Here is a 16484-nt window from a genome sequence, read left to right on the forward strand (position 1 = left end):
AGAATAACGCCTGTCTGTGTTGTTATGAGCTAAGATCTAATTAGCAGACATTTAAAATGTTGCCTTAATATATTTAGGTAACTTTACACCATCACAGTAGGATGAAGTGCGCCACAGTACCTATCCACGGAAGCTTCACACTGTAGCATTGGTCCAGGTGGGCTACTTGTGTCCCAAACAAGCCGCATAGGACACGATATTTTTGCAGAAGGACCACTCAACAAACCAGAGTGCATCACAATTTTCCACAAGGGTCGGATAGAAAAAGCCAGAGACACAGAGAGAGCGTTACTCGCTGCCAGCTCATTCCTGTATATTCTTCACCTTGTGCAGGGGCTTGAGTGTAAATATGCCAAGGTTAGAGAGGCCTAGCTGCTAGTGCAAGCTGAGAGGGAAATTAATTGAATTTCCAACGAGCATGCTGATGTGAGATATGGCTTGGAAATTCAGAATCCTTGTGGGCTGTGTATATGAGGACAAACAATGGCATGATGGAGGGAAGTATACACCAAGAAAGAAAATCATTGGCTAAGTAATGGAGACTGCTTGCATATTTGCCCCGATGGTGCTAGCTGCCATATTTGAATCAAATTAAATGGAACTGAAATTAAGCAGACACAAAGGCGTGAATGATTTTGTGAGGTTGATTTTTTTTTAATCCATTTTTTCACCTTAATAGACAGTAAGTGCTTTGGACCAGAGCTGTTGCTTTGTCATAACGCATTAGTGATAACAAACTTAAAATAGATGGGTGTCCTCTTAAAGAGGGAGCAGTGTGCAGTGCTTTCTCCCTGTCTTATTTAAAGCCCAATGTGACTTGCTTTAGGCTAGTTTAGCATATTTCCGGATTAAAAGCAGAGTCTTGTCTGGGACACAACAAAGGAAGGGGCTGCTCAGAAAAAGGTCGGTGTAAACCGCTGCAAATATGCAGGGAAACGGCACAAAAGCTGATTCCACACTCTGTTGTTGGGGAATCAGTGCAGTGTGAAATAATGCCGAGTTCTTCCAAGTTCTCAGTGTTACTTTATGAATCCTAATTTTATGGTATGTTTCTCTCGTAAGACTGCAACACGTGCCATTATTATTATTAAGTCATAATTCTTTTAATTAGTAAAGAGTTTTAATACCTGTGGGGGGTTTTTTTTGTTGTTTTTTTTTCAACAAGTGAATAAAGTGAAATCACATATAAAACATACACTAAAGTCCTATGTTAGTAACCTGAATGCACTTCCCCTGAGCTCTGGTTGACTACAGAGACTGTAGGTGACACATCCTGGGCCATCTGGGTGTGAGGAAAACAGAATGCGTGATCTAATCCTCTCAAAGCAGGGAGAGATGGAGTTTTAGAACCATAATTCATATTTTTAATCCATTCATAAAGGCTCTGACCCAGTTGGGAACATTGTTTATGGATTATGTTACATTAACATCCCCTTTGTTATTGCTGATAGAAGTTTTACCTGGCTGAAGCTGTGCCTAGCATTTGTGGGATTTAGACAGAGGTCACCGTGTGTGTATTGCATTTTCAGTTTTGGCAGGTTTATGTGATGCATGCACATTCACGGACAAAATTCATGGAGTTAAGTCTTACATAACCACAGCACTGTGAGAATGATCTGGCTGACTTGTTTGTCTCTCCCACGACCAGTTAGGCTAACCTCGGTCCAGGATGCAGCAGCAGCTCGAGTCTCATTCGTGGCCGAACTTTGTTCTTGGTTAGGCGAGGAATGGTACTTTGACATGGAGCTGTGGATCTGGGTATTCAGGAATAATCCTTTGTAGATCTTTGCAAACATTCACAGAAAGATTTAAGCAGGCTTTTCTTGTACAGCCTTGCAAAATATTTGTCAAAACTGGTGTGCAATAAATAAGGATTATTTTGCACTGTGAAACATGCAAAGCTACTCTAGTGGAGTCCAAGAATAAAAACGTATGGATTTGGAAATGAGCATTTCCCTTTAATAATTTCCAGAGTGGCTGCTATAAGGGATTACTGCTACCTCATTTGTTAGCATTAGGGGTGGAACAATTCTGAAACTGAGGCTGAATACAAATCCAATCATAATACAAACATCAGCAGTTTGGTCTCTTGGTTTCTTAATGCTGATACTGTGAGACCCATGTGGAATTGGTTATGCCTACTTAAAACGGCTTCTTTTTTATTATTTTTCCTTTCTGAAAAAAAAAATCAAACTGTGGTTTTGGAGAAACAACAGGTCAGCGTGCTCACAAAAGTTAAGCTCAAATATTGCAGCTTGTCATATCACAGTCGAGTAGCACTCCAGCAACACAACTTTATTACTATACAATGAAATATATCTTCTGTTTCTGTGCTTCTTACAGGGTCAAGTGAGAATTCAAATCATATGTTATCCCATTGTTACAGGGTAGGGCCGGGTTTGTGCATGTTTATCATCTCTTTACTTGCAAATTATTTGCAATTGGATTATAATAATGATAAAACCAGTAGTGAATCTATCCTGGTGTGGACATTGTCTGACTTATTGTGCGATCAGGTCAGACTCCAGCGAGCAAAATTTATCGTGGCAAACCCAATGCAGCTCAACAGCATTGCTCCTTCGTAGGTGCATGGATTACTTTCAGTGATAAACAATCATGTTAACAATCGATCTTTTCTGAAGGAGAAGCCCATTTCTCAAACCAGCTGGAGAACGAAGATCCTTGAACTCCGGCTGGATCAGTTTGAGACTGGAAGTAAATCTTTTCTTTTCTGTTTCCACATGTAAATTATTCGCAAGCAATTTTTTTGCCGGCTCGCACTGTCAGTAAAAGAAGCTTCCAGAGCTTAAGAAGAGTTTTGCCTTTTAATTATTTGACTGCAAATAAAATACGCTCATTCACAGCCTTAGAAAATATAGCTTAATGGGTTTTATGTTATGTCACTGTAGTTCACATGATGTGTTTCTGTGCCAATGCCCACCAAACACTTTGATGGTTTCATTATTTATATCACTGTCATTATTGTCCCATGCCTGATTCATTTTGCCATTTGCGTCAGTGGAACAACCGCCCTTGGCTCACATGTTGGAGAAGCTTGGCTTCTCCTCACTGGCCTTATGGCTGACAAATGACTTTGTGAAACACGATATGGTCTCCCACAGCAAAAAAAAGAATAGAAATTGAATCCTGGCCTCTGTCGGCAGTCTCATCTGTCATCTTTTCAATATTGATGTCCATTATGTTTATGGATTATTTGGCTGTCTTCTGTACTCTGGCCCAGCTCGCCCTGTCAGATCAGCCACTTGGGGCAGTGTCCCCGTAGATAATGTCATTTTGATTGATGGCTTTCATAGTTTAATTGTCAGCACGGTCTAATTTTAATGGAGCTCTCCACACAACAGAGAGATTACATCTTAAATGAGGCAGGGTTCAAACTGTGTGTAAGGTTGCACTGCGATGTTGATACAGTGATACTGTACAATAGATTCTGTATCATCATCCCAGGCCATTATCAGCTACTTAGCTCATGTTCATTGCTTCCTGGATCACTTTTCATGGATCGCATGTCGTTTTACGGGAAGAAAACAGCCCTCGGTTAGATTTATCACACCTGCCAGTAGGCATAATTTTGTTTTGCTGGCATGGTACATATATTTAGTAGCCTGTACACAGGACATTTGGCGCACGCAGTCCAACTAAGCATTTGGATAAGGCATAATTCATTAGGTACACATAACTAAAAACATTAATGCACAGCTCTTGATTAAGTTTATGATGTTTACCTTGAAAAATCCTACTTGACAGAATAATGTCTCGGCTGAAACCTAGACCTGTCCAGTCTGACAGGTCTGGTCTTGGTACCACAGGACTCACACTTACACCTACAATCAATTTATAATCACCAATTAACCTAACCTTAACCGCATTCGTTTCAACTTCTAAATATAATTAGTAATCAGTCAGCTATGTCATTTGTCATATGCTTAAAAGTCCAAATGTCAAAACATGGACACTTTAAATAATCAAATGAAACAAGCCCATGTTATTTACAGAGTACAACAACATGTTGATGGCTGAACATAAATAACTTTAACTGACTGTAACTAACAGTTGACATATTACCATTAGTTTGAACCACTAATCAAAGGTTTCCCAACATTCGAACCTTTTATATATTTCATTGTAAGCCAAAATCTGAGACTTCCCTTATCACTGATTAGGCATCGTCACATTTTCCACAATCAATTTTACTTTTGCAATTATTCTGCTCTCAATCCTGATTAATTATGTAATATTATATTTTGTTATTACAATATATGGCCAAAACATCCTTCCATCTTAGCCAAATAAACAGGGGGTTTAAATAAATTGCTGTAAACATGTTAGATCTAAATTCTAGACGCAATTCAATTCAGCTTTATTTACATAGTGCCAAATTACAACAGCAGTCACCTCAAGGTGCTTTATATTGTAAGGTAGAGACCCCACTATAATATAGATGAAACCCCGACAATCAAACAACCCCCTTTGAGCAATTACTTGTCAAAAGTGGGAAGGAAAAAAAAAAACATTTAACAGGAAGAAACCTCCAGCAGAACCAGGCTCAGGGAGAGGCAGCCATGTGCTGTGACTGGTTGGGGGGTGATCGGAGGGAGAAAGGACAAAAAGACATGCTGTGGAAGAGAGCCAGAGATTAATAATGACTAATGATGTAAAGTGATGTATAAAGATGGGAGTAAAGAAGAAACACCAGCAGCACGGACCTATTGCAGTGTAACTAAGGGAGGATTCAGTGTCACTTGATCCAACCCTAACTATCAAAAAGAAAAGTTTTAAGCCTCATTTTGTAAACAGAACCTTTTGAAGAGGCATTCTGCAGTAACAGCAAAATGTGGGGTCTTCACAGTATGTTTCAGCAGCCACACACAGCCACATGTAGGATATATCAGCCTCCATCTCTCTCTCATCCCTCTCCACCATGCTCCATCTCTCCCCAGTGTGTTTGCAACCAAGGTCGCAGTGGTCCTGCTCTGTTTTCCAGGGCTGTGTGGGCTTCATTCATCATCCCAATGATGGGCGCGTTGGGTGTGTGTCTTTGCGCGTGCGTGCTTGCGTGTTTGTTTTATTGTTTGTGCCGACGTGCAAGCCTGTGCCGGTCTTTTGTTCCCTCTGTACGCTCGCTCAAATCCACGACCCCCGCCTCTGTTCTCTCTTAATCTCCTTCTTATTTCACTAGTGCATCTACATGAAGAAAGATGCAACTACACCACACTGTCACACATGTGGTGGAGAATATGCTCGTTCAGGAATAATGCATGGTTATAAGCTGATATTCAGCCAAGGGGGAGAGGAAGAGCATGAGAGTGAGGAAGAAAGAAAATAAGAGCAACAAAGTAACACTCACCCCACTCAAGTCAATAGTTAGTAGAGGCGCTTTTGGCAGCCGTTACAGCCCTGGGCCAATATCAATAGGTCTCTATCTGCTTGGCACATCTGGACGATGCAATTTGTCCTCTATTTTCGCTTGCCAAAGGACTTGAGCTCTATCAGGGGAGTGTGAAATCTGGATCGGTCTGAGATCGGTTGTTTGTAAGTCATCACACTCAGATCCAGCGTTACCGCCATAATCTGGGCTGCTGAGTTTTTTTAAGACCGTATAACCCTCTTTCACCAAGTCTCTGCTAAGTCTTCTGGCAAATACTAGCCTCAGTGTCACGTGAGGGGTTTTTGATAGGCATAAAGCAATGGCAGGCGAAATCACTCCAGCATTAGCAGGTCCTATCTCAGCTGTAGCTTATTCAGAGCCGATCATTCGTGGACATTTTTGGAGGACGTGCTACTTTTCCTCTACTTATATTTTTGCTTTACTCTTCAGTGCCTTTGTGTGTTGTTCGGTAGCTCCACATCAGCCTTCCTTTTGAATGTGTTTAAATTTAGTTCACATGCTAGTTCTCTGATAGGTACTTTAAACACGATTGTCTCACAAGGTGTGTTTGGACTGAATGCAAAGTGAATTTTAGATGTGCCGTCATTGCAAATGAAGCCAACAGAAAGTCACACAGCACAAATAGACACATGCAAATTTTCAGCGGAGGGTGTGAATTGAAAATGTTTTCACTGAAATGCGTAAAGAACATGTTGTCCTGATCTTTATGACTCCAGTTCATGAACATTTGTAGGTAATAAAAAACAAAACGAAATGAGCGCGTACTGGTGGGAAATTATTATTATAGATTCAAAAGCGTGTGTGCAGTCGCAGAAACGCACAGTTGCTACATATGTTGGTAGTTAACAGCTACATCTGTGCAGCCGATCTATTTGCTGTTGGGGGTGAATAAACTGTGTTCACATTTGCACAAAAATGTCACCATTAGATTGGACTGCAATGTTCCTTTTGTCATAATATGCTCGTAAAGTCACAATCTGCGTGAGAAATGATTGTGGTTAACTGCTAGACCTCAGTTGCAATTCACCCAGAATCACAAATATGGTTCAGGGACTGCACACTGGATGTCCCTGCTTTTATTTCACAAGTTACAGGAGCCGAACAAATCGACCAGCGCCTGCTTTCAGCACAGTGACTCAGGCGGCTGCTGCAGTTAAATGAGCTCCAGGCTTGTCGCTGGTGTCCTCCCTTGCAGCAAACCGTTTTTTCTGCGGCAGCCTGGAGAATGCATAGCTAGCACCACCAGTGGAGTGATGAAATCTGCTGTTTTTTTTATGTGAATTTCCGTGGATGCATGCATGGCTAATCTCCATACACAGTACTAAGGGGATTAAGAATGCTCTCTAACCCCCGGATGAAGGTCCACAGCACCTTTGTGACTGATCCACCATTTTTTACTCCTCTGTCATTTTATCTCTTATCCTGCTTATCTCCCCTTTAACGCACATTTTTCACTGTGATCTCTTCTTCTCTGCCTAGTAACTTAATCCTAAACGTCCCTTCTCTCTTCTTTCTGTCCCTTCTTCTCTCCTTTTGCTGTACTCTTGCACAAAATCTACATTTCATGTGTTTATTTAGCCTGAACGGATTAAAACAAAGGGAACAAAGAGAAGGCAGGTTTTGTTAGAGATGAAGGTGAGGCTATAGGATCTTACTCATAGAGGAGGCCGGTCGACCGCTCTGGTCCAGGCGTGGATCGATATTAGGTGATGTAGGAGCCGGTGGGGGGTGATTGTGGGGGCAGCAGAGGGGCTAATCATTTCAGTCATTACGCAGCCGTGTCTCCTGATTCCTGGGATTAGCAGGCACAGAAACACGGGAGATGTTGTGTTAGTGCTACATGAGACTCTATCGGGGATTTGGAATGTGGAAAATACTGCCTGTCCCAAGTTGCTTTTGGTAATTGTGTCTGCAATACTGAGAATGGGGATCTGGGGAAAAGTGCGTGAAGTGTTGGCTGCAGTGCTATGGAGAAAAGGACAGAAAGAAGCAGGCATGGAGATAATCCTGGCATCTGTGCCATGTATGCGCGAATACACATGTAAGAAATACAAGCGGGCGATACAGATACGTGCATGGGCTCGCTCTCTCTGTCTCCCTCTCCTTCTCCCGTGTGCAATTGTGGGAGAGTAGAGTCGTGGGAGAGCTTACATGCTCGCCTGCCCACAAGCCTTTATTTGAAGCTGATCATTTGACAGAGTACAGAGAGGCTGGAGAGGCTGGCTAGTTCTGGTGCCTCCAAGAACTGAAAATTGCTGCAACCTGTGTGTGTGTGTGTGTGTGTGTGTGTGTGTGTGTGTGTGTGTGTGTGTGTGTGTGTGTGTGTAACAGAGAGGGAGAGAGAATTTCACACACCAAAACATACATGACAGGTGGAAATAAGGGAAATTACATTCACGTCAGTGGTCAAAGAGTCACAACTGGCTAATTCAATCAGCTGGAGTCTCTGCGCTGACAATACGCTAAACTCTGATGTGAGACAAAACCCGAGTCCATATAATTGAACTGCTATGCGCTGTTGAACACTTGAGAACAACACTGACAGAAGTCCTTGGAAGTATATGAATTAACAGACATGGATTTTTTTCCTGGCTTCTGTTAATGGGCTTTAAAGGGCACGTTAGCAGATTTTATTTATTTATTTATTTTTTGTTTACTTGCAATAAAAGTATTCAGCCTCTGATTGATGTTGTGCATTGCATACATCTCATCTATTCTTTACGTAGATTTATAAGAACACCTCTGACTTACAAACTGAAGAATTTGAACAAGATGGCAATTACCAGAGCAAAGAGGTTATAAAGAAAATATACTATTGAGTTACATTGTGCAAAGTGAAACTCCTGGAGTTTTGGAGCTTGACTTACCAGAGGGAAGAAGAAATGTGTTAGAAGATAAAAAATTTAATCAATATATTATTTAACAGCTAAAAACAAGATAAATGTGTACCTTTGAGGGTATAAATTGTAAGTGGTGCATTGACTGGAATTTATATGACACATTTTACTCTTAGCACACTTTTAATTGAATGCAATTTGTAGGCAGGCATCATGTTTTGTCCATTCTGGTTACACTGTATATCTAAGAACAAGATAAATACACCGGAATAAATCAGTATAACAGCTAAACATTATCACTTTAAAGAGGCAATTTATTTATAGTTCCATATTTTTATTCATGGTTTCTACTAGTGTACACGCATTTATAGTTCAAATAATCCTTATTTATCCTGTGTTGAGCCTTGGTGTAGCCCTTAGTTTGTTCAGCCTGAAACAAGCTGTTGTAGCACTCTTTGAGCCAACTTCTGTGCTCACCACCAGAGCTGTGTGTCTGATATTGTGACTGTACTAAGGATATCCACTCTCACATACATCAAGCTATCATACAGATGCAAGAATACTTTATAAAACATTTCTAAAACTGTGCTTTTAAAGCAGTGTGAAACCTGAGCTTTTGGCTCACAGAGATTACTTCTATATATGCTGAAACCGCTACTGCTGATTCTAAATGAGCAAGAGTGGAAATTTCTAATGGTGTTATCTCAGCCCACAGAAGGCTCAGCCACCTTCTGTTCAAATGTTCTGTTTGCAGTGCAGAGCCAATCAGAAGACAAGCCAGAGAGGCTAGGAAGCTAAAACATCTTGTTTCAGACTGAAGACAACCTGTGAGTGTTACACAAAGACCCAGAATACGATAAAGGATGAATATTTTCAAATATGAGCAGATATAGATGAAAAAAAAAGTGCTTGAGCGAATGAGAAATGCTATATAAAGAACTTTTGAGTTCTCAAGTAAAGTAGAAAAGCACTATAAAAGAGCCAGTCCATTTAACCGTACTAAGGTTTATTTATTCGTTCAAGGTCATCTACTGATTTTTTAACTGCAGAATTAGGTGAACAAAACTTTTACAAACAAAATTTCTATGTTTAAAGCATTTATAAAGTAAGCGTGCTATTTGTTGATTAGGCATTTCAAAGTTAGCCTAAAGTGGAACTTGAAAGAGGTTTAAAAAGACAAACTAAGCAAAAGATTTCTCTGTGCATTCACGTTAAACTCGATGGCTAAACATCAACACCGTTTCACATTTTGTATTCTTTCCAGCCCTGTGACCTGAAGGTAAAGCAGTGAATTCAAAATGTACATCTTTTCACATGACTGCAGATGTTCAGCATTCAGAGGACATGCTGCCTCATTGCCATGGCTGCCGTCTAACACCTGCAGCAGCATCAGACGCAGCTTCAAAAGAAAAGGGGAAAAAAAACCACCGAAAGGAGAGATATGACATGGGGAAAGGAGCTTAACATCCTCAGCAAAAGAAGTTTTCACTCTTGTAGGCTGCATTGTGGGATTGGACACAAGCAAAAGGCACGGACAAAGCTGTTGGGATAATCTGACCAATAGCAACAAAATTCAAGCTGAGAGTTATGGATAAGGAACTTCACATGTTAACAGTCAAACAAAGCAGACCTAACTGACTTTGACCTTAAAAGAAGAGTCAAACTCAACTTAAGCCTGAGAGTGGAAAATCAGGTTAAAACCTTTCTACCGGAGTTCTTTCCAATTCAATCCAGCGTGTCGCGAGGGATCACAAGAAATAACAAAAGTTTCTGAAGGGAAAATGAAAGACGTGACACAAGGGAGCAATGCGTGGTGGCAGGAGCGTGGGTGTCTGTGCAAGCGTGTGTGTGTGTGTGTTGGGGAGATTAGAGATATGACATGGGGAAATGATGCCAAGTTCCACCTCTTCGTCTTCTTTTCCAAAGTTGTCCCCACGGGCCCTGGTAAGTTTAAAAATAGAGCTTGTCTAATGGAGAAGAGGGCCGAAGGGAAAGGAGAAAAAGCACGAAAGAGCGTGCAGAGTCCTCTGTGGTAGGAGAATGCAATTTGAGATTGGCCAGATTACTTTTTTTCCCCCCCTTTCTTCTCCCCTTCGGCCGCTCATGAGGCGTGATATGCACCGGTGGGGTCCCTAAGCCACTATAAGCCTGACGCCAGTACCTACACCGCCGCCAAAGAGTCGTCGCACTCTCAGAGCGAGAAAATCAGCGAGATGAAATAAAAGAGGGACTCCGAAGAGATCAGCGGGGATTTGAGAGAGATAGATGAGAGTCAGGCAAGGGACTCGAAAGGGGTGGAGGAAGGGGGTAAGAGTGAATGGATGAAGGAGATAGCTTCGCTGGGATTATGATGGGATATGGCAGAATGTAAATGCACTTGTCTGCTTTCTCATGGTCACATTGTGAGAGGTTGGAAAGAGCCTGCTGGCTTTTAGACAACAAGCAAGAGAAGAAATGGCAGCAACGAATCAGTCATCGCATGTTTTCCTCTGTTTCTCTCTGTTTCTTTCAGGAGGAGAGGGCTCAGCGGAGACTGGGCTGAAGGAGACGTCCACCTGTGACATTTGCCAGTTTGGGGCAGAGTGCGATGTGGACGCAGAAGATGTATGGTTAGTGTTCCCAACCGAAATGCCTGCATCTACCATTTTTAAAGCCAGTGAGCTCATGTCGGTCCACAAGAATCAGTACTCCTTCTGCAGTAGTGGTCACAACTTAATCAAACTTGCACTCAGTGATCACCTAATGGCTCTTCACCTAAGCTGCGGTCATGGTCAAGGTCACAGTTTGTGCAGTACAGCCAAACACAAGAAAACCTCACGCATTACAGGTTCACTGGCAAAGGATGGTGAGTCAGATGAGGTACATCACTGATGTTGTCAAAGCCTTGTCAGACAAATCATGTTATTTTCATCATAAATATACCCCTTATGTTTGTTATTTGAGACATTTTGGCAAGTTTGAACACAAAGAATTCAAATAAGAGCCCTTCTTTATCCTGCAGACACTCAGTTCTGAACACCCACTGAGGTTTAGTGCATGGCTGACCATTTCATTTAACCTCAATTACTAGAGCAGGGCAGGGAGAGAAAGGAGATTTTCGCTTATTCTGGAAATCCAATTACTATCCTTACAGGACTTGGCAATGTCAGGCCAAAAATGACTTTGACTTACACAAGAAAAACTAGTTCAGTGATGAAATAACGTTTGTCATAGATTTAACCATTTACTGCAGATGAGATGGATGCAGGTAATGTGTTTTTTGGCTCGCCCACATGCATTAGCAAGTAGGCAGCACTAAAAACATCCTCAGGGGTACATAAAAACACGCGTGTTCAGAAGCCAATTAGAAGGAGGCTCAACTGTTCCAGCGAAAGCATCAGTGCTTTGTGCAGCATGAATGAGGCTTAAATGAACCGGCGTTACAGATTTGGTGTGGAACACCGTCAGCTGGTATCAGCAAAAAGGAAGGTAGCGCTTCTAAGAAATCCCAGATGTACCGCTAGAAATTAGAAGTGCCCTGAGAGTATGACTCTATCAAACTGCTTGATGTAATGGAAAGATAATGTACCCGGGTGTGCAATAACCGTAATGCCAAGGAATGGCTTCATGATGCATTCTGAGCCCTGTTGCAAATACTGAACAGCTGGAGTCCACTCCTCCTGATGCCTCCCACTTCCACAAATGCACCTTAATATTCTGCTAAAGCACATAAATTGATTTATTGGCAATTTCTTAATATCCAAAGGGAGAATCCATAAGGTCACAACGGCAGAGTGTGCTGTCAATGGTTTTGCGCACAGAAAACCAAAAACATTAAAGCAAGAGGAGCCTTGAGCATATTTAGCACAAGCTGAAATAAAGACAATTATACTCTACATAATGCAGGGAGGGAGGAGACAACGGGCGAGAGAGGCAGCGAAAGTCAATAATGCATCTCGTTAAAAAAGCAGTTGACATAAACAGACGTATGAATATTTCAGTGTCCTTTCTTGTAAAAACAGGAACAGCGAGTACCCTTTAATCTTTCAAAAGCCCCAAAGGTGTTTTGATAAGAATGTTTCTGGCGAATAATCAGAAAGGTAATTGCAAACCAACAGCAGGTAATTTTCATCAAACAGCACCCAACAACTGGCATAATATAAGATCATTTTGATTAAAATGACAGGTTATTCCAATCAGGAGGCAGCTGAGTTTAATCAAACAAACCGTCAGCTGATGAAACAATGAGTGGAGAGAGATGAAAGTAATCAAATACCAGGTGAGGATAAAGTGATGTGACGTGAAGTATTTTTCCTATTTTCGCACAAGCAATGCAGATATGAATAATTAAGGAATAATGTTCCTCTGCAAATTGTTTGCTGCCATGTAAAGCACTGCAACGCTCAGATATATGGGACCTGACGTGGGCTGATAATCAGAATGAAGTGGCGTCTCGTTGTCACTTAATTGTTCAGTTTCGTGTTTATTTCTTGTTAATTAGTGCTTGCTAATTAGCGAGGTTAAGTGGTGTTGGTTGGTAAGAAGATTTTGTCATACTTGGACAGGCCTATGTTAACTGTTTCCTCCTGCTTTCAGTTTTAATCAAATAACAAACTTCCGGCCTAAAAAGCGAAGCCCAGGAGAAGTTTCTAAAACTGCTCCTCCTTTGATATCCACCTGAAGCTGGCTTCAGAAGCTCAACAATCCTCATAGACTCCCATGTTAAAAGAATTTATGGAAGAGATGAACACATTTATGAATTATGGCGCATCACACTCACTGTGTGAAGGCTTAAAGTTATGTATTATTGATGTTGATTGATTGATGTTTGAACGCCTCTGTCTACTACATTTAACCATCGCTAAGGCATTTGCTGATGCTTTTCGCAGCATTTTCAGTGCAGTTATCTCACAAATCATTTGGCCCTCTATGAGAGAGAGAGACCACCCAATAAAGACTCCACTGTGCTGGGATTCGTTTCAGTTAGTAAAATTCTAATATTACTTTATTTATGCATTAGCACTAGTTTGTGGCTCCACAGTGTAGTTGTTAACACATTTTACCTTAAATGTGAGTGATCCTCAGTTCAAGACCAGGATGTGACACAAACCCTGTCCCAGTCCTGGAAAACTTTTCAAATCCATCCATTGTAGCAACCCTTTGGGAAAAGAGAACAGTTGAAAGTACCTTTATACATTAGCACTGATCATTCACTACTTGTTTTGTAGAAAAATTAAGCTCACTGGCCAAATGAAAAAAATACTTTCAGCCACTTTCTCTGCTTTTTATTTTCATTTCTTTCATGCAAGTTGAATATAACAAAGACATTTTTGTGTTATATGCATATTCCATATCGTTATAGCATATCGGCATATTTTCCCAAACTAATGAAAACAAATGCCTAGTGCCGCTTCATGTTGTGATGTTTCCCTCCTTTTCCTCGATGCATTACAGTCTATGCTTGAACATCAGTACTTTTCGGAAAGCACTGAGGAAGTGCACTACACGAGTACAATCTCATAGCGCACTAACAAATGGTGATTGCAGTTACAACCATTTTCTATGCAGTATGACAGTGGCTAGCTTGATTTCTCTAAATCAAGCTAGCCAACATTGGCTGATAACTTAGCACTACTTTGTCCTCCATATCAGTCTTAAAGAAACATAAGATGGTTTTGATTACTTACAAATGATCACTAGTCCACAAACAAAGAATATTATGGTGGCTATGTCCATTTTATGTATTTTTAGGTCTGAAGTTTTCTTACATATTTAAGCTAACTAGCTGCTGTTATTGCTTCATAATTATCAGACAGAAGAGCAGTATCAATATTGGCACCTTACTGTAATTTGAATTTTAATCAGTGGATATTACTATATTGCAGTTTTATATATTATTATATTGCTCCTTTAGCTGTCCTGTGGTCAGATAAAGTAATTACAAAGTTGCATTTTTTGCTATAAGTTAGCTCGCCAACATGGCTGCAAGACTTCCAGTCAATCACAACCCAACATTGGTGATTAGTTTGGTGCCAGAAACCAAATTTGTCATTTGTTGTTATGCAATGAAGCACTCTGTGTACCGTCATTGGTTTACACAATGGTAAACCTGATGAGAAAGTGAAAAATTATTTCAATATGTTATTGTGAATATTGGTCCTGCTACACTATAACACGCTGCAGTGGTTAGAACAAGCAATTGTCCCAATCAACCCGGATGCACAAGGTCTCAACTTGGCAGTATTCCAAACAGCCCATCAGTGCTTGTTTTGTACCAATTTTCCTGTCACAGATTTTTTTGGCTTCGGTACAGGTACACAACTTCCACATTTGTAATTTCTCGTAAAAAGCTGTGATTGGCTCAGTTGCTTTTCTAACTGCGGTTACAGCCATTACTGAGTCAGCCAGCACAAAACAAAATTTATGTGAAACCCTGATGGAAAAGGGTCTGAAATATGTGCAGCAATTTAGAGGTCCAGATAAAGGCTATGGTTAAAACTATTCTAGAAACTGTTTTGAAATAAAACGCTGATGGTGATGACGTGATTTTTTTTTCTTTTTCTTTTTTTTTTTGCTTTGTTGAAAAAGAATTTATCAGTTTGCTATTTGCATCTTTACATTTTTGTTGTTTTAAAACCTGATTATTATTTTTATACATTCTGACAGTATAAAAGAATGCATGCCAGCATGTTATAAGCTGTTCAGCTTTTGCTGAACAGCTTGGTCAGGATAACATAAAAACTATTTCAGCATTTTTTTCCCTCTTCAACAAAGTTCAGATGATTCCAGTTGTCATCATTTATGATTCATCATCAAATACTCAGTAAAAAATGCCCTTGACCAAGGCATTTGCTTGCAATTGTCTATTGTTGCCGCATTGGGGCTGCCCACTGGTCTTAGTACTTGCGATGGGTTAAAGAGAGAGAACATTTTTTTTCCTGCAGGAATCAATAAAGTCTACCTCGACTCACCATAAGTCAGTCTTCATAAATCAATCTCCTTCTCTTCATTGATTCAGATAAGAAAAGGAAAAATGTGCTTAGTCTTTCTGTGTAGTTTGCAAGAACCTCTTTTGGGTAAACTTTACTGCACTTGTTCCTGCTGTATCAAAGAGCCTTGGTAGCCTTACTCCACCTCTCTATATTCTGGAGGCAGACAGCAAGCAAAAAAAGACAAATTTGCCCCTGAGGGATCAATACAGTGTCACAAAAAATCCATTTAGATCCATTTGTGGTGTAAAACTGTAATTACCCAGAAAAATCCATGCTTTCAAACCCATCAGTAGCACCCATCGGTGTTGATAGAATTAAGGAAGAGGAGGAGCAGATAGTGAACCGGTCATGGCAAGGGACAGTTGCAGCACGAACACTGGGGTTCGACCTCCTGAGAGGGTTCTTTAAAAGCCAGCACTCATCTCCTCACTGAAACCATTCTGTGGAGAGCAAACTACCCCTCCTGCATGGAAACCAGAGCTTTGCTTTTCTTTATCATTCATTTGCTATTTCTATATGTTCATTTCTCTTTGTGTTAGTAGTACTTTTATCACTCTAGTTGTTTTACATTTCCTTTTAGTGCTTTTTTAGACCTCTGTAGTGTTTTGTCATGTGACATTCTTATAGTTTTAATAGTGTGTTTCTGGATATTTTGAGCCCTTTTGTAGATATTTTGCATCTCTTTGTAGAAATTTTGAGTGTTTGTTATTTTATATAAAGTTATTCTAATTTAGCAACTTCGCAATAGACTCTTTGGTCTCTGCTTTGCATCTCTTTGTTTAGTTTTTAGACTATTTTTGATAACGTCCATTTGTATGTAATGCATAATGTACATTTTTGAACTTTTCATAGGCTTTGTCATTTCTCATCTCTTTGTTCAGTTTCTAAATCCATTTGTGGTGGTTTCACTTGCAGCAATGGTGACCTTGAAAGTTGCTGTAGTATGTCTTTGATGCTGGTTGGCACCTCTTTATAGAAGTTTTGAGTCCTTTTCTGGTTTTTCATTTGTTTTTAGACCTTTTAAGTCTGTTTTACACCCAGTTATTGTAATATAGTAACTTCTCATAGACTCTGTTCATTCCTTTGTCATTGCTACCCACCTCTTCTTGTATTTTTTTTAATTCTGTTTCCAATTTGTAAAATCACATGCCAGCAATTAATTTTCTTAAAGGCTCACATGGGAAACTGCTGCTTGTAAGAGTAGCTGTTACAGTCAGGCAGTGAAAATGTGAAATAGGCACAGTTAAAATGCCAATGTGTTACTGCAGT

At 40.3% G+C, this 16484-nt stretch overlaps 1 protein-coding gene across 1 annotated transcript in view; it reads left to right on the top strand.

Moving 5' to 3' along the window:
- Positions 1-16484, top strand: part of tmeff2a (transmembrane protein with EGF-like and two follistatin-like domains 2a) — a 139243-nt gene that overhangs the window by 97330 nt on the left and 25429 nt on the right. The window contains exon 5 of the mRNA XM_063497242.1: positions 10757-10853. Coding sequence (XP_063353312.1) covers positions 10757-10853 — 97 coding nt within the window. The remainder of the gene's footprint in view (positions 1-10756; positions 10854-16484) is intronic.

The sequence above is a fragment of the Pelmatolapia mariae genome, linkage group LG16_19 (genome assembly GCF_036321145.2).
Source record: "Pelmatolapia mariae isolate MD_Pm_ZW linkage group LG16_19, Pm_UMD_F_2, whole genome shotgun sequence".
Taxonomy (NCBI): domain Eukaryota; kingdom Metazoa; phylum Chordata; class Actinopteri; order Cichliformes; family Cichlidae; genus Pelmatolapia; species Pelmatolapia mariae.